Genomic DNA, 23,314 nt, shown 5'->3' on the forward strand with positions numbered 1-23,314 from the left:
CTGAAAAAAAGAATTCTATGGTTCTGGGCCGGGCACAGTAGCTCATGTCTGTAATCCCAGCACTTTAGGAGGCCAAGGCAGGCAGATCACCTGAGGTCAGGAGTTCAAGACCAGCCTGGCCAACATGGTGAAACCCGTCGCTATAAAAACACAAAAAAAAATGAGCTGGGCATGATGGCAGGAGCCTGTAATCCCAGCTACTCCAGAGGCTGAGGTGGGAGAATCCCTTGAACCCAGGAGGCGGAGGTTGCAGCGAGCCGAGATCCCACCATTGCACTCCAGCCTGGACGACAGAGCGAGACTCCGTCTCAAAAAAACAAACAAACAAAAAAAAGGAATTCCATGGTTCTGAACAACCCCCAGCGTACAAGAAGGGGCCTGGATAAATCCTTCATTCCTGAGAATTACAAACCCGAATTCTTACAAGAGCAAGTAGATAAAGGTTAAAAAAAAAGGGGGGGGGGGACAAAGGTCAGGTGTGACCAAGGACAAACTGAGGAGGACATACTCCTACCACCAAAGAAAAAAGCCAATCTCTCAAATCTAGCCAATGATGCTAGCCAATAATGGAATGCTTCCAATTCAATGCTTCCACTGTTGCAAAACCTCATACTTTTCCAGGAAGTGCCTAAAAATTTGGATTTTTATGTGAGGTCTAGGTTTGGAAACAGTAACCACCAACTCATTTTTTTTTGAGACTGAGTCTTGCTCTGTAGCCCAGGCTGGAGTGCAGTGGCAGGATCTCAGTTCACTGCAACCTCCACCTCCCAGGTTCAGGCAATTCTCCTGCCTCAGCCTCCCAAGTAGCTGTGATTACAGGCATGCACCACCACACCCGGCTAATTTTTTGTATTTTTAATAGAGACAAGGTTTCACCATGTTGGCTAGGCTGATCTCAAACTCCTGACCTCAAAGGATCCGCCAGCCCTAGCCTCCCGAAGTGCTGGGATTACAGGCATGAGCCACTGTGCTCAGCCCAATTCAGTAAATTTTTTTTTTTTTTTTTTTTTTGAGACGGAGTCTCGCTCTGTCACCCAGGCTGGAGTGCAGTGGCGCGATCTCGGCTCACTGCAAGCTCCGCTCCCCAGGGTTCACGCCATTCTCCTGCCTCAGCCTCCCGCGTAGCTGGGACTACAGGCGCCTGCCACCTCGCCCGGCTGATTTTTTGTATTTTTAGTAGAGACGGGGTTTCACCGTGTTAGCCAGGATGGTCTCGATCTCCTGACCTCGTGATCCGCCCGCCTTGGCCTCCTAAAGTGCTGGGATTACAGGCGTGAGCCACCGCGCCCGGCCAAATTTTTAACAAAGCTAAAAAAAAAAAAAAAAAAGTCTGGAAATCAAATTCATAGCAAAATTTATGCTCTAATCCAACTACCTCATCTTACAAATGAAATAGAAAAATTATTCAAGTCATCATAGAAGATAACTTCATCTAACCATATCTAAAATACTATAGATATGGACACAAAAATCACCCTTTTAGAGGAAACTAAAACAAGGATGCTACCAGAATAACTTGGGACACAACTCTTTTTTTCTTTTTCTTTTGGGGGGGTGGGGAAGGGACAGAGTCTCACTGTCGCCCAGGCTGGAGTGCAGTGGTGCAATCTCGGCTCAATGCAACCTTCACCTCCTGGGTTCAAGCAATTCTCCTGTGCACACCACCACGCCCGGCTAATTTTTGTATTTTTAGTAGAGACAGGGTTTCACCATGTTGGCCAGGCTGGTCTCAAACTCCTGACCTCAGATGATCCACCTGCCTCGGCCTCCCAAAGTGCTGGGATTACAGGCGTGAGCCACCAGGCCTGGCCAGGACCCAACTCCTCAGGAATGACAAAGCTGTCTTCCAACACTGAAGGGCAAAATTTTATCAAAGGCTTTCTGAATTATTCCAGAAGACAAAACTAAAATCAATGGAGACAATTACATACAGACAAGGTAACTTGGGGAAAATGAAAGCCAAAAAAAAAAAAAAGTTGTTCTAAAAGTGGTTGTCAAAACAACAGCATGGCTATTTTGCAGAATATTTAGCTCAATTACCACAACCGTATCGCTAAAAATCCCTGAAGAATTCTTTAACTAGGCTATCCTTACATTACTTCAAACCTAGACTACCTCAACTCTTCGGGTTCCCCAAAAATCAACATCCTTCCTTACTTCATTTCTGATATGAACTAAGTGACCTTTTGACTCCTTCAATTTTTCCCATGTGTCTGTGTCAAACTGCCAGGTTTTGTCAGTTCTTCAACACCATTGTATAATTGTCCCTAGATATCCATGGGTGATTGGTTCCAGCATCTCGCTTGAATACCAAAATCTGCAGATACTGAAGTCCTTGATATAACATAACATAGTATTTGCACATAACCTAAGCATATCCTCCTCTATTCTTCTAATCAGGGGTCCCTAAGCCTCCAGGTTATGGACAGGCTCCAGTCCTTGGCCTGTTAGGAACCAGGCTGCACAGCAGGAAGTGAGCAGGAAGTGAACTGGGTCCAGCAAGCAAAGCTTCACAGCCACTCCCCACTGCTCGCATTACCACCTGAGCTCTGCCTGTCAGATCTGCAGTGGCATTAGACTCTCATAGGAGCACAAACACTATTGTGAATTGTGCAAGCAAAGCATTTAGGCTGCACACTCATTAAGAAATAATGCTTGATGATCTGTCACTGTCTCCCATCACCCCCAGATGGGACCCTTGTGGAAAACATGCTCAGGGCTCCCACTAATCCTACATTATAGTGAATTGTATATTTCATTACATATTACAATGTAATAATAATAGAAATAAAGTGCACAATAAATGTAATGTGCTTGAATCATCCTGAAACCATCCCCTGACCCTGTGGAAAAATAGTCTTCCATGAAACCAGTCCCTAGTGCCAAAAAGGTAGGGAACTGCCGCTTTAAATCATCTGCAGATTACTTATAACACCTAAACAATATAAATACTATGTAAGTAGTTGTTATACTATAATGCTTAGAGAATCATGACCAAAAAAAAAATGTCCATACATGTTCAGCATAGTCACAATTTTTTCCCAAATATTTTAGATCCAAGGTTGGCTGAATCCACAAATGCAGAACCCACAGATATGGAGGATTAGCTGTACATTTTATCAAGTACATGTTATGTGAAAGCACTGTGTGCTAGACATACTCACCAACTTAAGACTAGAAAACATCTCATTTAATCAATTTATAACGAGATAAACCCAACTAAGACAAAGATAACACAATACATTTCAAATTAAAATGTTATGATAACCGTAAGAATGATCAAATGTTCCCTTTTCATTTTATGTTGTTCCCTTTCTTTTCACTCCCACCACTCTATTCAAGCCTCATTAAAGAATCCTCTTATTAGAGACTCCAAACAAACCATATTTGGCCAGGCGCAGTGGCTCACGCCTGTAATCCTAGCACTTTGGGAGGTCGAGGTGGGAGGATGACCTGAGGTCAGGAGTTCAAGACCAGCCTGGCCAACATGGTGAAACCCTGTCTCTACTAAAAATACATGAAAAAAAAAAATTAGCTGGGTGTGGCGGATGCCTGTAGAGTCCCAGCTACTCTAGGAGGCTAAGGCAGGAGAATAGCTTGAACCAGGAGATGGACGTTGCAGTGAGCCGAGATCACACCACTGCACTCCAGCCTGGGTGACGGGGCAAGACTCCGTCTCAAAAAAAAAAAAAAATTTTTTTTTGACCCCCAAATTAATATTTTCTAAAACAATTTCAGTTGTATCACTACCCTACTTAAATATTGTTTTTCAAATGCTTATAACACTGATTTGCAAATCCTCTCATCCCAATCAAGATAGGCAGTTAAAATGCAGATTACAAGGGCCTGTCCACAGAGATTCTAATTCAGTCTGGTGTGATGATTAGCAAGCTGGATTTTAATAAGCTTTTAGGTGATTTTGATTCAGGTGGCCTGTAGAACATATTTTTTAAAAAAAAGAAAGAAAGAAACGGGTCTACAGGGTGAATGTCACATTCCTTAGCCTGGGATCAAAACTCTCCACACAAAAGGCCCCTGAATAACCACTATAGGGCAAGGGCTCTTCATTCCAGATAAACCCAATTTACTGCTGTTTACACAAGCCAAAGGTTTTCTCCTTCAGGCCTTACTTAAAAATGTCCACTAGGCCAGGCGCGGTGGCTCACACCTGTAATCCCACCACTTTGGGAGGCCAAGCTGGGGGAGTTCACAAGGTACAGAGATCGAGACCATCCTGGCCAACATGGTGAAACTCCGTGTCTACTAAAAATACACTAATTAGCTAGGCGTGGTGGGGCATGCCTATAGTCCCAGTTACTCAGGAGACTGAGGCAGGAGAATCACTTGAACCCATGAAGCAGAGGTTGCAGTGAGCCGAGATCGCACCACTGCAGTCCAGCCTGACAACAGAGCAAGACTCCATCTGGAAGAAGAAGAAGAAAAAAAAAAAAAAAAGTCCACTAACAGGCTGGGTTCAGTGGCTCATGCCTATAATCCTAGCATTTTGGGAGGCCAAAGTGGAAGGACTGCCTCAGGCCAGGAATTCAAGACCAGCCTGGACAATACAGCAAAACCCCATCTCTACAAAATATCTGAAAATTCGCAGGGCATTGATGGCGTATGCCTGTAGTCTCAGCTACTCAGGACGATGAGGTGGGAGGATTGCTGGAGCCCACATCGAGCCACTGCACTCCAGCCTGGGGAAGAGAGCAAGACCCTGTCTCAAAAAAAAAAAAAAAAAAAGTATCCACTACACCATTTCTCTTGGCCCAGCTCAAGCCCCACACCTACCAGATCTTACCAGACTGAAACAATCTCATCTGCCTAATTCTACAGTACCATACTGCCTGCCTTGAACCCACATTTAAACTATTATTACCTTTTCAACTTATCATAAGATGAAGGGCTGCAAATCAAACCTCTTTTCATCTCAGCACTGGTAACAATGCATTTAGGGAGTCCTTTCCCTAAGGCAGTATCATCTTGCATAAACATACCCAAGTAGGAGCAAATATTTTAGAACTTTTATAGATTTTTCTTAGAAAAAGAGATCATACAAGCCTGGGCAACATGGTGAAACCCTGTCTCTACAAAAAAAAAAAAAAAAAAAAAAAACAAAAATAAGGCGAGCATGGTACCACACGCCTACAGTCCCAGCTAATTGAAAGGCTGAGGTGGGAGGACAGCTTAAGCCCAAGAGGTTGAGCTGCACTGAGCCGTGATCATGCCACCACATTGCAGCCTGGGCAACAGAACAAGACCCTGTCTCGAGAAAATCAAAAAAAAAAAAAAAAAAAAACAGTTAAGAAAATAGATCTGCTATCTATAGCTGAATTGTATCTACCAAGAAAATTAACTAAACACAGTTCTTCCTACCTGCATACTAGATAAATGTGCTCTAAAGAATTCTTCCCAGGGGCTGGGCGCGGTGGCTCACACCTGTAATCTCAGCACTTTGGGAGGCGGAGGCGGGCGGATCACGAGGTCAGGAGATCGAGACCATCCTGGCTAACACAGTGAAACCCGGTCTCTATTAAAAACACAAAAAATTAGCCGGGCGAGGTGGCGGGCGCCTGCAGTCCCAGCTACTCGGGAGGCTGAGGCAGGAGAATGGCGTGTACCCGGGAGGTGGAGCTTGCAGTGAGCCAAGATGGCGCCACTGCACTCCAGCTGGGCGACAGCGAGACGCCGTCTCAAAAAAAAAAAAAAAATTCTTCCCAGATCAGAAAACAGGTAAACTAAGAAAAAACTGTTAAAATAGACTCTGTTTTAACACCAATGTTTAACCTCTGACCGAAGAGCTATTCAAAAACAAACTCTACACAAATAAATGCGCTTTCATGGTTAATTTCTGAAACTTTACATGTACAAAATGTTAATTGGTAAGTTTTCTACAAATATTAACCAGGCGCGGGGGTGCACTTTCGTAGTTCCTGCTACTTGGGAGGCTGAGGTGGGAGGATCACCTGGACCCGGGAGACAAAGGTTGCAGTAAGCCGAGATCATGCCACTGCACTCCAGCCTGGGCAACATAGCAAGACCCTGTCTCAAAAATAAAAAATTACTAACTTTTCTATCGTGACACATGAGGTCTGTTATAGCTTAAGTGCCTCTACTCAGCACTTGGCCAATAATTGTTGGTTTACTTGTCTTCCCCGTAACACTGACCAATATATATGGGCCTGTGCCATGTGTCTTATTCATCTTTCTATCTTAGCATCTAGAACATCACAGGTGACCAATAAAGAAATAGTACAGTTACCGGGGCTCACGCCTGTAATCCCAGCATTTTGGGAGACCCAGGCCAGATGAGTTCAAGACCAATCTAGACAACACAGCAAGGCCACATCTCTACAAAAAAAAATTTTTAATTAGCCAACCACGTGTGGTGGCGCACACCTGTAGTGTTAGCTACTCTAGAGGCTAATGCCAGAGGACTGGAGTTGGAGGCTGCAGTGAACTATGACTGCACCACTGCACTCCAGCCTGGGTGACAAAACAAGATTGTCTCCAAAAAAAAACAAAAAGGAAAATATTCATGTTCCCGAGTTTGACCATGACACTTTCCAAGTTATCTCCAAGAGTAGTATTTTTCCATTTAACATGACCCTCCAATCCTAACAGGATTTTTGATTGTATACATCAGACTTGTTACATCATTTGAAGAGTTACAAGTTTAATGAAAACATAAAATCCTTAGGCCAAAACTTATCAAGTCTCATGTTATCAAAAGAAAAAAACAATTCTACTTTCTGATAAAGCAAGTCCAACATTTAGAACATGACCGAGAAATCGACACTTAAAAATAGTACCCATAGTGATTTTTGTCTTGGTCACTTTCTGTGGCCTAGAAAGTACAGTAATTCTCTACAGCAAGGCTATCCCATTCACTAGAAGCTTGCTTCAGAAGGTTTAAATATACAAAGCAATTGAAAAACAAGCAGTAATAATCAGCTAATTAACATATCAAAGAACAGTAATAACAAAACTGTAACTGCAATGAATAATCTAGGTTTGACAATAATTGACCTGATAGTTTAGTCTCTTCCCTCACCTCCACCCATCATTGTCTACTGTGGAAAGGTGGGATATTAAGTACCTAATATGTGCCAGACACTGAATCTGTAGACTTGTTCTCATGGGTTCAAAAACTTTTTTCAGGCTGAGCACGGTGGCTCACACCTGTAATCCCAGCACTTTGGGAGGCCAAGGCGGGCGGATCACAAGGTCAGGAGTTCAAGACCAGCCTGGCCAACATGGTAAAACCCCGTCTCTACAAAAAATACAAAAATTAGCTGGGCGTGGTGGCGTGAGTCTGTAATCCCAAGCTACTCGGGAAGCTGAGGCAGGAGAATCACTTGAACCCAGGAGGTGGAGGTTGCAGTGAGCCGAGATTGCGCCACTGCACTCCAGTCTGGGTGATAGAACAAGAATCCGTCTCAAAAAAAAAAAAGTCTTTTCAGGCCAGGAGCCACAGTGGCTTACACCTGTAATGCCTGCACTTTGGGAGGCCAAGGCACAAGGATAGTTTGAGCCTAGGAGTTCAAGACCTGCCTGGGCAACACGGTAAGACCCTCTCCCTACAAAAACTTTAGCTGGGCATGATGGTACATGCCTGTAGTTCTAGCTAATTAGGAGGCTGAGGTGGAAGGACTGCATGAATCCAGGAGTTTAAGGCTGCAGTGAGCTAGGATCGCACCACTGCACTCCAACCTGAGCAACATAGCAAGATCCTGTCTCAATAAAAAGTTTTTTCAAACCGCTTAAAAATAAGCCCACACATAACACAAATTTAGAGAAACAAACTTGAAGAAGATAAAGGAAACTGGCAAAAAGTTAAAGCAATGTGCCTACACAGTAAGTAAAAGCCAAATTTCAACCTAATTGCAAAGTTTGAAGGGCTTTTTCCCTCCCTCACCTCTTCCTCTGAGGCTGTCATAAACACCTACATGTAAGTCACCAGGCAGGAAAGAATGTGAAGCAGAAGAAATACAAAACTGTAAAAGAAAAAACAATGTCTTCCCTAAGAAGTTTATTATATGTATCAAGAAAATCAGACTGATACAAAATCTGCACTCAAAGGAGTTATAAGTACCTTATGACTGGAACAAAGGTTTACAGAAGGTTTAGACAACAAAGATAACTTTTTTATTTTTTTGAGCCGGAGTTTCACTCTGTTGCCCAGCCTGGAGTGCAGTGGTGCGATCTCGGCTCACTGCAACCTCTGCCTCCCAGGTTCAAGCAATGTCTGGAGATCGGCCTCAGCCTCCTGAGTAACTGGGATTACAGGCACCTGCCACCACACCCAGCTAATTTGTGTATTTTTAGTAGAGATGGGGTTTCACTATGTTGGCCAGGCTGGTCTCCAACTCCTGACCTCAAGCGATCCGCCCACCTTGGCCTCCCAAAGTGCTGGGATTACAGGCACCTGGCCAGAAGTAACTTTTTGCTGCAGTGAGCAAGGAAGACTCCACCAAGGAGGCAGGGAGTTGAGTTAGGCCTTTAGAAAAAAGTAGCGTTTTAGGCAGAAGAAACTTAAGAAAGCAAAGATAAAAAAAAGAAAAAGATATAAAAAAGCATGTTTGAAAGGACAAAAATATCAATCCAGTTAAAAGAGAATTATGTAAAACCACAGTCGAATAAAAGGATGAAAAGGTAGTAGCGGGTCAAATCTACAGGACGTGTTGAAACAAATTCCCTAATTAAGCATTACAACAGAATTAAACTTCATTTTTACAAGTGTATTATCTTCATGAAATAAGACTGCCCATCCACGCATTAATTTGAATGCACTAATGCTTTTCAGCTAAGGAAAAAAGTCTAGTACATACCTGGTACAAAAATATGTCAATGCTGGGCTGAATTCAAATAACTGATTTTTTTTTCTATGTCTTTATAATCATAGACTTACGTCCAAAGAGATGGGAGGAAAAAAACCTGAACCTACATCCCTATTACTGAAACCATGCCAGCTACTCAATCATAAGGGAGAAGCAGAACTCACGATCTTTTCCATAGGATGATGTGAAATAAGAAAGCCCTGTCAGAAAAATTCCCCTTGTGTTGCCAAGACTGACAAAAAATAAAAATAAAAAAGGCTCCAGTTGGACTTTTAAATGTAGTGTTTTTTTTTTTTTATCTTTAATGCCATTATTTAAAGTCCAGGTTAGAACTTGGGAAAATGTTCAATTAGACCACCACTACCATCCGAAAGCTATTAATAGGAACTTAAAACCTCTGAGGTTCTTAACAGTTTTAGGATAGTGGTGGTCTGCACAACTCAAAACTACCATTTCCCACTTAAATTAGAGAGCTAAGTTTCACCCATCTAGTAAACAGGGGACCTACCAGATTCTACAAATGTTAACTGATAATGACATCACTCTCAAATGCTGTTTCAGCAGGACAGAGTGGGCCCTTCCTCTTCCCCCTACCTCACCATAGTAGCACCCTACGGCCGGCACCAAAGGAAAAGAAAAAAAAAGTATATGGAGAAGGAAGTTATGGCAGCTCCATTTCCTCAGTCCTCAAACCATCAAAATATGTGAGGACATTAAAAAAAAAAAAAGCACTCCATAAAAGTGGGAATAGAGTGAGAGGTTACCATGAAACCAGGCAAACTCTTGATACACTTACATTTGTAAAACTTAAGCTGAAAGGAAACTGAATCTAGCCGAAAATTATTATTTTACACATCAAGAAACTGAGGCCCAGGGCAGTTAGGTGATTTGCCCTGGGCGACTATTCCTCTAAGGTGTTAAGTGTCTGTCACCAGTCAGAGTAGCACTTAATGACTTAGTTACTTAAATGTTTATGACCTTAAGTACCTGTCTTGCAAAAAACACCACCGCCACCTCTTCTGCACCCATTCAGTGTCTTGCTTCAGGATCTAGATAGAGAATGCTGGATAATCCTCAAATGAATATTATTTCTCCCTTCAGCCACAACTGTCCCAAATTACTCTTCTTCCTTTATCTACTTTTAAATAAAGTGGAAACCTTAACGTGCCTGAATTTCCCAGGTTCTGACTAAACAAGTGGATCATCAAAACTTCAAAATTTAAGATAGAATATTAAGTGGAGCATGCATATTACTGCTTTGGCAGTTGCCCTTTCTTTTGTATTAACGTTTCAGTCCAGGTTTTTCGAAAAGCAAGTAATTATTACACACGCACAGTTAACATTCAAATTATCACTTTTGAGATATTTTCCTTAGACAATTTAGCATATCTCTTCTATCTTAAAAATAAAAGTATCCTACCCACCACGAGTTTTTTTTAACAAAAACATCTAAAATAACCCTCGACAAAGCCAAAGTATATTAAACCACAAAATGAAAAAGTGGTAAGTAAAAATCTCACCAGCTAAAAAGCACTTCGAGTACCAACAGCCTTCCCCGGCTCGCTGTTAACCGTCAAACCGTCAAAGCATTTGTGGAGGAACCTAGGGCAAAGTTCCGCGCCGGGTTCTCCAGCTGTGGGTTCATCAGCTTAGCCCACCACTCCCACGTAACACCAGTTTGGGGAAATGCAAACACGCCATATGTGCCCACATGTGCATGTTTTGATCATGTTTAACCACTTTTAACCGCCGTAGGTACGAAATCAGCTCCCGCGGCAAAGGTTTAAGAAAAAAAAAAAAGCCTTGTGCATGCATCTTACCCCCACTTAAACCACCACCACCAGATGAACCGAGGCGAATTAAACCATTTTGAACGTTAACGCCGCTGCACAAAGCGGTATGAAAGGGTTCTCTGCCTTTCTGAAACGCCGGGCAAAAGTCCCTCGGCAAGTTTCAAAACTAATGACCGTACAGCGCTGCACAAATAACAAAAGCTTAATACCAACCACCAGGCCGTCAACCCGCTCACGTTACCACTGCCCAGAAGGCTTTTAAAAACAAGCATTGAAAAGGGAACAATAAAAAGCGTCTCACCGCAAACACAGCACGATAGGGACTGTCGGAAGTAAGGCAAGAGCCTGTTAATCTCAGTAAACGCCTTGGGGTCTCCGGGGTCGTAGTTGAGCACTAGGCGGCTCGCGGAAATGTAGAGAGCAGTAGCATTCACGGGGTTCATTGCAGACACTTCGACACCAATGGCTCCCGGTTGAAAAGAAATTCCGGATCCAACTTTGTAAGCAGCCAGGGAACGATGGCGAATTTGCAACAATTCGGAAGAAATCAGAGCCGAACCATTGGCCAAACAAGTAACCAAAATCCGTGCAAGTTTGTGGAGCTGAAACAATCCTCCCACACATGGGGCCTTGGCGCCCCTCCGTCCCTGAGACTTCCAGGCCAAAAATATGAGAGAGAAACCAGCGTTCGAATTCGTCCGGAGCGACCACAGAGCGCAGAACGCGGCGGCTTGGGCGCTCGGGGCGGGACTCGGCGCTCAGTCTAGCCCCGCGGCTCAGCAGGCGGCCTGCACTCGAGCTCCATCTCCGGACACGGAGGCGCCTCCTCAGGTCGAGCTGGCAGGCGCGGGAGCAGGCCCCGGCCCCGTCTGAGGCGCGGCACGCTTCTCCCGGGCTGCAGGGCCTCTTACTCCATCCCAGTACAGGGCGCGGAGGCGGCGGCGACGGCAAGGACGACGGTCGGGCGGCGGCTTCCCGGATCTAGTGCAAGACGCCGCGGCGGCGACGAAGGTTGCTGTTGCGGCTAGCGGACGCCGCCGCCGCGCTCTCCATATCGGACGCGGGGCCCAGACTGCGCCCTGGTTCTCCGCCCCGTGGGTTGCAGCCCGCAGTTCCCCGAGGTGGCGAGGCGGGCGAGAGTCCTCAACCCGGAGAGAAGGGCCGGGGAGGAAGTGCGCGGGCCGCCGCCGGCGGGCGGGAGGGGGCGGGGGGCAAGCCCGGCCGGGCCGCGGCGGCGCCCCTCGCTCCTCAGTCGCACACTCCGGGGTCACCAGACTCAAGCGCCGCCCCCTCACTGCCCGGCCATTTTTTCGGCGCCGCACACACAGACGACTCCTCCGCCGAGCACGACGGCCGCCGCCGCCCTCAGCACTCCCCGGCCGCGGAAGGCAAGCGCTCACACCGCCAGGCCCCGCCGCCGCCCAGCGCACACAGCAAGGCCCCGCCGCAGGCCCCTCCCCCGTGCCTCGCCGCCCTCACCCCGACTCCACGCGCCACTCCAGCTCGGTAGGGCCCGGGCTGCTGCGGCCTTAATGGATCCCGCGGGCTGTGTGGCGCCTCAGGCCTCTGCTGGCGGCGACGACGACCGTTACCCCAACGGGCAAAGCCACTGTCATCCCCGAGACTCCCCCGCCGCCGTCGTCGCTAGCGCTCGCACGCATGCGCAGAGCACACTCTCACCCCTCCCCCCTTTCCTCTCCCTTCGCTTCCCTTTTCCCTTGCTTCTCCTCTAACAACCCCCTCCACAGCCTCCCAGAGCTACCGGCTCACTCCACGCATGCGCAAGCTGCTACCTAGCTCCGCCGCCTTTCGCCCTTCCGCGTGCGCTTTGACCGCCCACCCAGAAAACCGGATAAACACATCAGCCCGCTCGCGCCAGTCCCTCACCGCTGCCAACCCACCCTGGGCTCACTGCGCATGCCTGGCTCTCCACTTCGACTCTCAGAATGGAGCATGCTCTCTGCGAGCCGACAGCTCTCTTCGCCCCTCCCCCACGTGCTCTCAAATTCCCTCTCCCAGGCATGTGGGCTGTGGTGAAACATTCGTTAGCTGGAACATCCTTCCCCAGTGTGGGCTGCAGGCTTCCCGCATTACACTGCTTCTGTGCCCGCCAACGCCGGGGCCCGACTTGGTAGCGCCATGTGGCGCTCTGCACTGGCCTGAACGCGGCCTCTCGTCCTGACTGACCGCGGTGTGAGGAAATAGCCGCGCCAGGCCCTAAGCCCCGCCCTCGCGGCCTTTCTCCTGGAACCGCTCATCCCGACCGCGGAAAGGGCGCAGCCTCGGCTGGCTGGCAGGCTCTCGCCGAGCCGGGAAGGCTGCAGTAGTCAACGTGGCTGCGCGCCCAGCAGGCGTGCGGACGGCTTTTGCCGGGTCGGGGCCGCGTTCCGCACCTCTCTGCGGTGGTTCGCAGTCAGAGGTCTCTAAGGCCCTGGCAGGCTGTGTGTAAGCGTGGAGGCTCGAACCCACCGCCCCCTCCTACCCGTCGGACCCGCGCTGTTCCCACGGCCTCTGGCCCTTGGACTCGAGCGGCCTCACCTTCATGGGCGCCGAGCTTCAGGACTTCACCGAGCTCTCACCGGAACAGAGTCCTGTTTTAAAAACAAAACGAACTCCTTTTTTTTTTTTTTTTTGAAAGACCTAGCTTTTTTAAAAGACCTAGCTCTTCTGTGTGAACAGATGTCTTGAAGAATGCATGATCTTGCTCTAGAACCAACCCAAATCCTTGCAAATGTTTTGTTTTTTAAAACAAGCTTTTGCCTTTTGTTTTTGCAGGAGATCAAGGGCACTGGGATATAAATGAACAAAAGCCTGACTTAGTAGATGACTTCCCTCCCATCTCAAAGTACAAAACCTTTTTTTGAGTAGCACAAATAGTAACAGGCCATAGGAAGCATTTCTTATCTCTGTACACACCAAAGCTCCTCAGCATAATTTTTCATGCACAGTAGGTACTCTATACGTTTGCAAAGTGAAAATTATGATGCGTGTAAATCTATTGTGGCACATGCTACCTATGTACACAGGCACGTATATGGCACATGTAAATGTGGTACGTGTTAGTTACAAGCTGCCACTTGAGGTGAGTAGGAATAGTTAAGATATCAAGGGAACACATACAATCTCGATTTATAATTTCTATTACCATTTGGAAACAGGTTTTTTTTTTCACAAGACCTACCATATTATCAACACTTAAATATTAAGCAGTAAGAATCTAACTTCCTAATTTTGATTAGCTGTGCAAACTGTATTTGGTTGTCTTATACGTGGAAAATGACAAATATTCTAAAAGCCACTCTCATTTTTAAAAGCTTTTTTTTTTTTTTTTTTTTTGCATAAGAGATCTTTTCTAAGCTCTCCTTCAAATAAAATTGTTACACGGTTCTATTTTTACTCCAGACTCTAAGGTCTTCTCCCACAACACAGAGGTTGTTCTCCCCAAAAGGAGCAACACAGAGAGTAAAATAATCAGCACTGTTTTCCGTTAAGACAATAAATTAGCAGTCACCCTAAGCAAGTGATTACTTGCAGGGCATTAACCTTGCTAATTTTCTCATAACTGGATTTTTACAAATGTCTTCAGATGTGTACACCCCAAATTAAGATTAATTCTGTTGATCATTCGTGTGCATGGACGTGAGTGAGAGAGAAAACGTGTGTTAAGCCAGTTCTTTTTTAGCTTCTGAAATTGGTTGCAACTGGTAATAAGAGTATTGTACTTAGAGGCAAAGAATCTTGAGGTATATTCTCTTCTAATATTTATTGGCTTGCTTGAGCCTTGCCTAAAAGGGAAACAAATGAATTGTTTACAGAAAATGAAGTGCTTCAGCAAAGAAACTATCAACAGGGTAAACAGACAACCTACAGAATAGGAGAAAATGTCTGCAAATTATGCATCCAACAAAGGTCCAACATTCAGAATCTATAAGGAACTTAAAAAAATCAACAAGCAAAAAACAACCCCATTAAAAAATGGGCAATGGACATGAACAGACACTTCTCAAAAGAAGACATAGGCCAGGTGCGGTGGCTTATGCCTGTAATCCCAACACTTTGGGAGGCCTAGGCAGGCAGATCACCTGAGGTCAAGAGGGTGAGACCAACCTGATCAACATGGTGAAACCGCATGTCTACTAAAAATACAAAAAAATTAGCCAGAAGTGGTGGCAGGTGCCTGTAATCCCAGCTACTCCAGAGGCTGAGGCAAGAGAATTGCTTGAACCTGGGAGGCAAAGGTTGCAGCGAGTGGAGATCAAGCCACTGCACTCTAGCATGGGCGACAGAGCAAGTGCCAAAAAAAAAAAAAAAAAAAAAGAGAGAGAGACATACAAGCAGCCAATGAATGTATGAAAAAAATGCTTGGCCGGGTGTGATGGCTCACGCCTGTAATCCCATCACTTTGGGAGGCTGAGGCGGGCAGATCACAAGGTCAGGAGATCCAGACCATCCTGGCTAACAAGGTGAAACCCTTTCTCTACTAAAAAATACAAAAAAAAAAAAAAATAGCCAGGCGTGGTAGCACGTGCCTTCAGCTACTCGGGAGGCTGAAGCAGGAGAATCGCTTGAACCCCAGAGGCGGAGGTTTCAGTGAGCCGAGATCGCACCACTGCACTCCAGCCTGGTGACAGAGCAAGAATCCGTCTCAAAAAAAAAAAAGAAAGAAAAGAAAAAAGAAAAAAATGCTCAACATCACTAATCATCAGAGAAATCCAAATCCAAACCACAGTGATATACCATCTCACCACACAGTCAGAATGGCAATTATTAAGTCAAAAAATAACAGATGTTGGGGATGTTCCAGAGACAAGGGAATGTTTATACACTGCTGGTGGGACTGTAAATTAGTTCAGCCACTGTGGAAAGCAGTTTGGAGAATTCGCAAAGAACTTAGAACTACCATTTGACCCAGCAATCTCATTACTGGGTATATACCCAAAGGAATATAAATCGTTCTACCAAAAAGACATGCACTCATCTGCTCATCACAGCACTATTTACATAGCAAAGAAATGGAATCAAACTAAATGCCCACTGACAATGGGCTGAATAAAGAAAATGTGGTACATATACACCATGGAATACTATACAGCCATAAAAAAATTATGTCCTGGCTGGGCACTGTGGCTCACACCTGTAATCCCAGCACTTTGGGAGGCTGAGGTGGGCGGATCACCTGAGGTTGGGAGTTCGAGACCAGCCTGACCAACATGGAGAAACCCCGTCTCTACTAAAAATACAAAATTGGCCGGGTGCCGTGCCTCACACTTATAATCCCAGCACTTTGGGAGGCCGAGGTGAGCGGATTACCTGAGATCGGGAGTTTGACCAGCCTGACCAACATGGAGAAACCCCGTCTCTACCAAAAATACAAAATTAGCCAGGCATGGTGGTGCATGCCTGTAATCCCAGCTACTCGGGAGGCTGAGGCAGGAAAATCACTTGAACTTGGGAGGCAGAGGTTGCGGTGAGCCGAGATCATGCCATTGCACTCCAGCCTGGGCAACAAGAGCTAAACTCCATCTCAAAAATAATAATAATAATAAATAAATAAATAATAAAAATAAATAAAAATACAAAATTAGCTGGACGCAGTGGTGCATGCCTGTAATCCCAGCTACTCGGGAGGCTGAGGGAGGAGAATTGCTTGAACCTGAGAGGTGGAGGTTGCAGTGAGCCAAGATCACACCATTGCACTCCAGCCTGGGCAACAAGAGGGAAACTCTGTCCAAAAAAAAAAAAAAAATGTCCTTTGCAGCAACATGGATGCAACTGGAGGCCATTATCTGAATTAACACAGGAACAGAAAACCAAATGCTGCATGTTCTCATTTATAAGTGGGAGCTAAACATTGAGTACACATGGACATAAAGATGGGAACAGTAGACACTAGAGCCTACTTTCTGGGGAAGGATGACAGGAGGGTGAAAGTCCAAACCTACCGGGGTTGGGCACGGTGGCTCACACCTGTAATCCCAGAAATTTGGGAGGCAGAGGCAGGGGAATCCCAGCACTTTGGGAGGCAGAGGCGGGGGAATCATTCGAGGTCAGGAGTTCAAAACCAGCCTGGCCAACATGGCGAAACCCCATCTCTAATAGTAATACAAAAAATTAGCAAGGCATGGTGGCGCATGCCTGTAGTCCCAGCTACTGGGGAGGCTGAGGCAGGAGAATCACTTGAACCCAAGAGGCAGAGGTTGCAGTGAGCCGAGATTGCAACACTGCACTCCAACCTGGCCAACATAGTGAAACTCCGTCTCTACTAAAAATACAAAAATTAGCCAGGTGTGGCCGGGCGCAGTGGCTCACGCCTGTAATCCCAGCACTTTGGGGGGCCGAGGCAGGTGGATCACAAGGTCAGGAGATCAAGACCACGGTGAAACCCCATCTCTACTAAAAATACAAAAAATTAGCCCAGCACGGTGGCGGGTGCCTGTAGTCCCAGCTACTTGGGAGACTGAGGCAGGAGAATGGCGTGAACCCAGGAGGCAGAGCTTGCAGTAAGCAGAGATTGCCCCACTGCACTCCAGCCTGGGCGACAGAGTGAGACTCCGTCTCGAAAAAAAGAAAAAAAAAATTAGCCAGGTGTGATGACACATTCCTGTGATCCCAGCTACTCCAGCCTAGGCTACACAGCCAGACTCCCTCTCAAAAAATAAATAAATAAATAAATAAAAAGTTGAAAACAATGGTAAAGGTGGTAAATTATATATGTATATTTTTCCTAAATAAAAAACCTCTGAAATAAATGCAGTTTGATTCTTTTAAAAAAAATTAAAAGTGCTTTAATTATTTAGTAAAAATCATATATAACTCAAATTCCTTTTTTTTTTTTCTGAGATAGTCTCACCTAGGCTGGAGTGCAGTGCTTACTGTGTCCTCAGCCTCCTGGGCTCAAGCAATCCTCCCACTTCAGCCTCCTGAGTAGCCGGAACTACAGGCACACACCACCATGCCCGGCTAATTTTTTTTTTTTTTTTTTTTTTGTATTTTTTGTAGAGACGGGAGTCTAACCATGTGGCCTAAGCTAAAGGGATCTGACTCCAGCCTCAGCCCCCCAAAGTGCTGGGATTACAGGCATGAGCCACAGTGCCTGGCCTATAACTCAAATTTCTTTTTATTTTTATTCTTTTATGTTTAGTTCTGGGGTACATGTGCAGGATCTGCAGGTTTGTTACGTAGGTAAACGTGTGCCATGGTGGTTTGCTGCACCTATCAACTCATCACCTAGGTCTTAAGCCCAGCATACATTAGCTATTTTTTCCTAATACTCTCCCTTTCCCCACCCCCCAATCCCCGACAGGCTCCATCCAGTGTGTGTTGTTCCCCTCCCTGTGTCCATGTGTTCTCATTGTTCAGCTCCCACTTATAAGTGAGAACATGCAGTGTTTGGTTTTCTGTACCTGCGTTAGTTTGCTGAGGATAATGGCTTCCAGCTTCATCCATGTCCCTGCAAAGGACATGACCTCATTCCTTTTTATGGCTGCCTAGTATTTCATGGTGTATATGTACCACATTTTCTTTGTCCGGTCTGTGGGTATTTGATGGGCATTTGGGTTGATTCCATGTCCTTGCTATTGTGAATAGAGCTGCAATGAACATACACATGCATATATCTTTGTAATAGAATGATTTATATTCCTATGGGTATATACCCAGTAATGAGATTGCTGGGTCAAATGGTATTTCTGGTTCTAGATCTTTGGGGAATCGCCACGCTGTCTTCCATGATGGTTTAACTAATTTACATTCCCACCAACAGTGTAAAAGCACTCCTATTTCTCCGCAACCTCGCCAGCATCTATTGTTTCTTTACTTTTTAATAATGGTGTTCTGACTGGTGTGAGATAGTATCTCATTATGGTTTTGATTTGCATTTCTCTAATCAGCAATGTTGAGCTTTTCTTCATATGCTTGTTGGCTGCATGAATGTCTTCTTTTGAGAAGTGTCTGTTCATATCCTTTGACCACTTTTTAATGGGGTTGGCTTTTTTTCGTAGATTTGTTTGAGTTCCTTGTAGACTCTGGATATTAGAGCTTTGTCGGATGGAAAGATTGAAAAATATTCTCTCACTCTGTAGGTTGCCTGTAATTTTTTTTTTTTTTTTTTTTTGTAGAGATGGGAGTCTAGCCATGTTGTCTAAGCTAAAGCTATCCGCCCCCAGCCTCAGCCTCCCAAAGTGCTGCTGGGATGACAGGCATGAGCCACATATTTCTTAAACTATCAATTTAAGATAATGTCTTCCTTTTTTTTTTTTTTTTTTTTGGAGACAGGGTCTTGCTCTGTCACCTAAGCGGGAGTGTAGTGGCAAGATCTGGGCTCACTGCAGCCTCTACCTCCTGGGCTCAGGTAGCTCAGCCTCCCAAGTAGCTGGGACTACAGGCACACACCACCACGAATTTTTAGTAGAGACAGGGTTTTGTTATGTTGCCCAGGCTGGTCTGAACTCCTGGTCTCAAGCTGTCTGCCTGCCTCAGCCTCCCAGAGTTCTGGGATTACAGGCGTGAACCACCGCACCCAGCCTGAAATTTAAATTTAACAGCATTCTTATTTTATCTGGTAACCTAAAGTGTGTATGCTTTCACTATAACCTTATGTTGTTTTCAGTCTTGCCTTGGAAACTCTTGTGAATGGAGTTCTTTTCATTTCATCAACATGTGTTTACTAAGCCTCTGCTCTAGCAAAGCCCTGTACCAGAGTCTGGGAAGGTAAGACAGGCTCTGCCTTTAAGGTTAGAAGTCCTTTCTTACTCCTTTTTGTATTAACTAGAGAACTCAGCAAAATTTTTCAGTCATGGTTTCTCATTCAATTCAACCCTTCTGGACTCATTTAGTTCAAGGGTCACCATATGAAGTAAGAGAAAATTAACCTGCTACTGGGTGTATAAATTGATAGAATATTTCTGAAGGACAACAGGCAATATTAAAAGCTTGTGAAGTTTACAGAGCCTCAAAACTAGCAGTTCCACATAAGTCTCTAATTGATCCTAAGTTAGAGATTCCCAAACTTTCTTGGTTCATGGTGCCTTTAGCATCTCAGTAATTTTTCACCACACTCTTAGGCCAAAAGAAATATGAAATAGTTTGTGTTTTGTTTTGTTTTCTTTTTGGGTTTTTTGTTTGTTTGTTTTTGAGATGGAGGCTAGTTCTGTCGCCCAGGCTGGAGTGCAATGGTGCGATCTTGGCTCACTGCAACCTCCACCTCTCGGGTTCAAGTGATTCTCCTGCCTCGGCCTCCTGATAGCTGGGATTACAGGCACCCGCCACCTCGCCCAGCTAATTTTTGTATTTTTAGTGAAGACGGGGTTTCTAATAGAGACTGTGTTGGCCAGGCTGGTCTCAAACTCCTGACCTCATGTGATCTGCCCGCCTCGGCCTCCCAAAATGCTGGGATTACAACCGTGAGCTACCATACCCGGCCTGAAAGAGTTTTTTAAGTAGTTAGGTCCAAACAACTTAATGAGTATTTATGCCCTAACATGGTAGCTATTTGAAAAAGTAGGCCAGGCACGGTGGCTCAAACCTGTAATTCCAGCACTTTGGGAGGCCGAGGTGGAAGGATTTCTTGAGGTCAGGAGTTCGAGATCAGCCTGGCCAACATGGTGAAACCCCGTCTCTACTAAAAACACAAAAATTAGCTGGGCGTGGTGGCACGCGTCTGTAGTCTCAGCTATTTGGGAGGCTGAGACAGGAGAATCGCTTGAACCCAGGAGGCAAAGGTTGCAGAGAGCCGAGATCATGCCACTGCACTCCAGCCTGGTGACAGAGCAAGACTCTGTCTCAAAAAAAAAAAAAAATCAGATTGGACATCACCCTCATTTCCCAGATCACATGGATTTTTGTGCAATGCTTTATTTTTGTCACAGCACCAGCAAAAACCCAGCTTTGCAAAGATATAACCTCATTGAAAGGAATGTAAGGTGATCTAATGTTGAAACTGTAATTTTTACAGTAACCAACAAATGTCAAATATTTTCCTCACAAGGTTGAAATATCCTGCGGCTTCTCTATGAGTTCTCTGTGGCACCTGGGGGTACGTTAGTGCACTCTTTGGGAACCAGAGATCTAAGACAATAGGATAATCTAGGATTATGAAGAGATTTTTACGTTTTTTTTTTTGTTTGTTTTTTGTTTTTTGTTTTTTCTGAGACGGAGTCTCGCTCTGTTGCCCAGGCTGGAGTGCAGTGGCCCAATCTCGGCTCACTGCAACCTCTGCCTCCCGGGTTAATGCCATTCTCCTACCTCAGCCTCTCAAGTAGCTGGGACTACAGGCGCCTGCCACCACGCCCGTCTAATTTTTTGTATTTTTAGCAGAGACGGGGTTTCACCGTGTTAGCCAGGGTAGTCTCAATCTCCTGACCTCGTCATCTGCCCGCCTCAGCCTCCCAAAGTGCTGGGATTACAGGCGTGAACACAGCGCCTGGCCGAGATTTTTATATAATAATCATTGCAGTTGTTTATACTATTTTAAAAAGAACCAATCCAAATTTCCTGATTGAAAACAACCTATATTATGGATATATCTACATAGTAGAATATTATATAGCTATTAGGAATGATGTAAAAAATTAAAATGATATAAAAATGTATTTATTGACAGGGGAAGATATTCATAATATATTAATTTTTTTAAACCCTGATTAACAGAACAATTTTGGAAAAACTAAATATCCATGCATGGTAAAAAGATGACTATAAAGACATACACCAAAATATTATTTTTTTCTGGATAGTGGGATTGTGGAAAATACTTGTTTTTCTTATTGTCTGTATACCCATTTTGAATTAAAGCTTCCCTCTTCTATTCTCCAATATTGCCAAGTGCTTACCTCTTTCTTTTCTTTTTTGAAGGCAGTTTTATAATTTTATTTGATGTATTTGACGATCAGCGATTAGTTCTCATCCACGTTGAGTCTACAGATTTTTGAAGGTGGTAACAGGTATATAGGTAACCAAAGTACAGAAATTACTTGGTGAATCTTCATCCTCATTACGTTTTATGGACAACAGCACACAGATTCAGTATGGAACATTCCTTGTTCCTTTGGCCCAGACAGCTTTGTTGAGCCTGGTATCAGTGTGCACATCTGGAGTTCCCATCTCCTTCATGGCACATTTCCGAATCTCTTTGAGTGCCCTAGGGGCACACTTCTGGAAGCCCACTCCATAGATGTGGTTGTGAATGTTGATGGTGTATGCTCAGGTCACTACCTCGTTGATGGCAGAACGGCCTTTTTTCTTCTCGCCACCCTTCTTTGCGGAAGCCATTCTGCCAGGTCCAAGTTGATAAAAAGCGTGTTTACCTCTTCTGTTGCACTACCACACTATGCTGCAGTTGTTGGTTTAGCCCTGTTTCCTCCCCATTATATTTCTATAACTCTTAGAAGGTCAGAGTTTTCTCCCTCTTTGCCTCTTATCCTCATTGCTTAGCATAAGGTCTGACATATAATAGGAATTCAATAATTGTTAAAATAATGATTAATGTGACAATATAAGTAAAGTCACTAGTATAGTGTGTAGTACCTAATAGGCATGGAAAATTGTTTGCTTTTTCCTTGGGGAGAGATATAAAATGCCTTACAAATTTGAAGCCAGTTCTTGTTTCAGCTTGATCAAATCAATGTTAATTATAAGGTCCTTAATAAAACCAAAAGTGTGAATTGATTTGAAACACTCAGAATATCAATCATCAAGTATTTATTGAATGCACTCTAGCACTTTGGAGACAATGAAGTAAATACAGAAATAGTTGTAGTTATGTTTTCAAAGAACAAAGATCAGGCAAGCAGTCAGAGAGACTTTCTGACGGGTTAGATTGTTTACAAAATAGCTAATTTTTGTCTTCCTTTCCCTTCCTCTTTCACCCTCCTTCCTCTGTCCCCTCCTTTTTCTTCCTCCACCAAAAACTCTCTGTAGAGATGATGTTCCCTCTCCCACTTTCTCAAGTTGCATTCTCCCTCATTGCTTATTATTTCCATCCCATCGTTTTCACCATTACACACATCCCTACCAGATTTTAACAAATGCCTGGCCGGGCACCATGGCTTATGCCTGTAATCCTAGCACTTTGGGAGGCCAAGGTGGGTGGATCGCCTGAGCTCAGGAGTTCGAGACCAGTCTGGGCAACATGGCAAAACCCCATCTCCACCAAAAATACAAAAAAATTAGCTGGGTGTGCTGGTGCACACCTGTGGTCCCAGCTACCTAGGAGGCTGAGGTGGGAGGATTGCTTGAGCCTGGGAGGAGGAGGTTGCAGTGAGCTGAGATGTCACCACTATACTCCAACCCAGGTGACAGAGTGAGACCCTGTCTGAAAAACAAAAGCCACAAATGCTTAATCTACTGTCATTGTGGAAACCAATAAATCTAATTAAACACAATCTATGGGAAAGTAAAAATAGCATAATCTAAACTCATGAAAAATCTTCAGAGATTGGCCAGAGTAGTACTTCTTTATACGGAGCAGTAAACCAGATGAAATTAAACTAGGCTGTAATTCAGACTGATACTTCTGTTCTTTCCTGATCATTCCTTTCTGACCATTACCAAACTTCCTCTTCCATCCTCTGCTCTTAGCTGTGGTCATAGCTCTCCCCTCCTCAGTCCTAGAGCTCCCAAGAACCACCTCCCTTCCCCCTCCAAGCAATTCCTGCTGATATTTTTTTCCATAACATTTTCCAA

The 23,314-nt window shown here is 44.8% G+C and overlaps 1 protein-coding gene and 1 pseudogene across 4 annotated transcripts in view; both read right to left on the reverse strand.

The window, feature by feature from the left end:
* The window catches only part of MSL2 (MSL complex subunit 2), a 47,962-nt gene extending 34,399 nt beyond the window's left edge, over window positions 1–13,563 (reverse strand). Inside the window, exon 1 of one of the 4 annotated variants that reach the window (XM_063806247.1) lies at window positions 13,172–13,563. Coding sequence is in view for 1 of the 4 variants with exons in the window: in XM_003310044.7 (XP_003310092.1) it covers window positions 10,935–11,076 (142 nt within the window). In the remaining 3 variants the exon portion in view is untranslated. Of the gene's footprint in view, window positions 1–10,360; window positions 10,821–10,934; window positions 11,748–12,534; window positions 12,818–13,171 lie in introns of those variants that run through there. The other 3 variants (XM_063806246.1, XM_003310044.7, XM_016941994.4) reach the window with 3 other exon arrangements.
* A 7,962-nt stretch (window positions 13,564–21,525) lies between these two features.
* On the reverse strand, window positions 21,526–21,910 carry LOC107970510 (large ribosomal subunit protein eL31-like; annotated as a pseudogene).
* Between the last annotated feature and the right edge of the window lie 1,404 nt (window positions 21,911–23,314).

This window comes from Pan troglodytes, chromosome 2, assembly GCF_028858775.2.
Source record: "Pan troglodytes isolate AG18354 chromosome 2, NHGRI_mPanTro3-v2.0_pri, whole genome shotgun sequence".
Lineage (NCBI taxonomy): Eukaryota > Metazoa > Chordata > Mammalia > Primates > Hominidae > Pan > Pan troglodytes.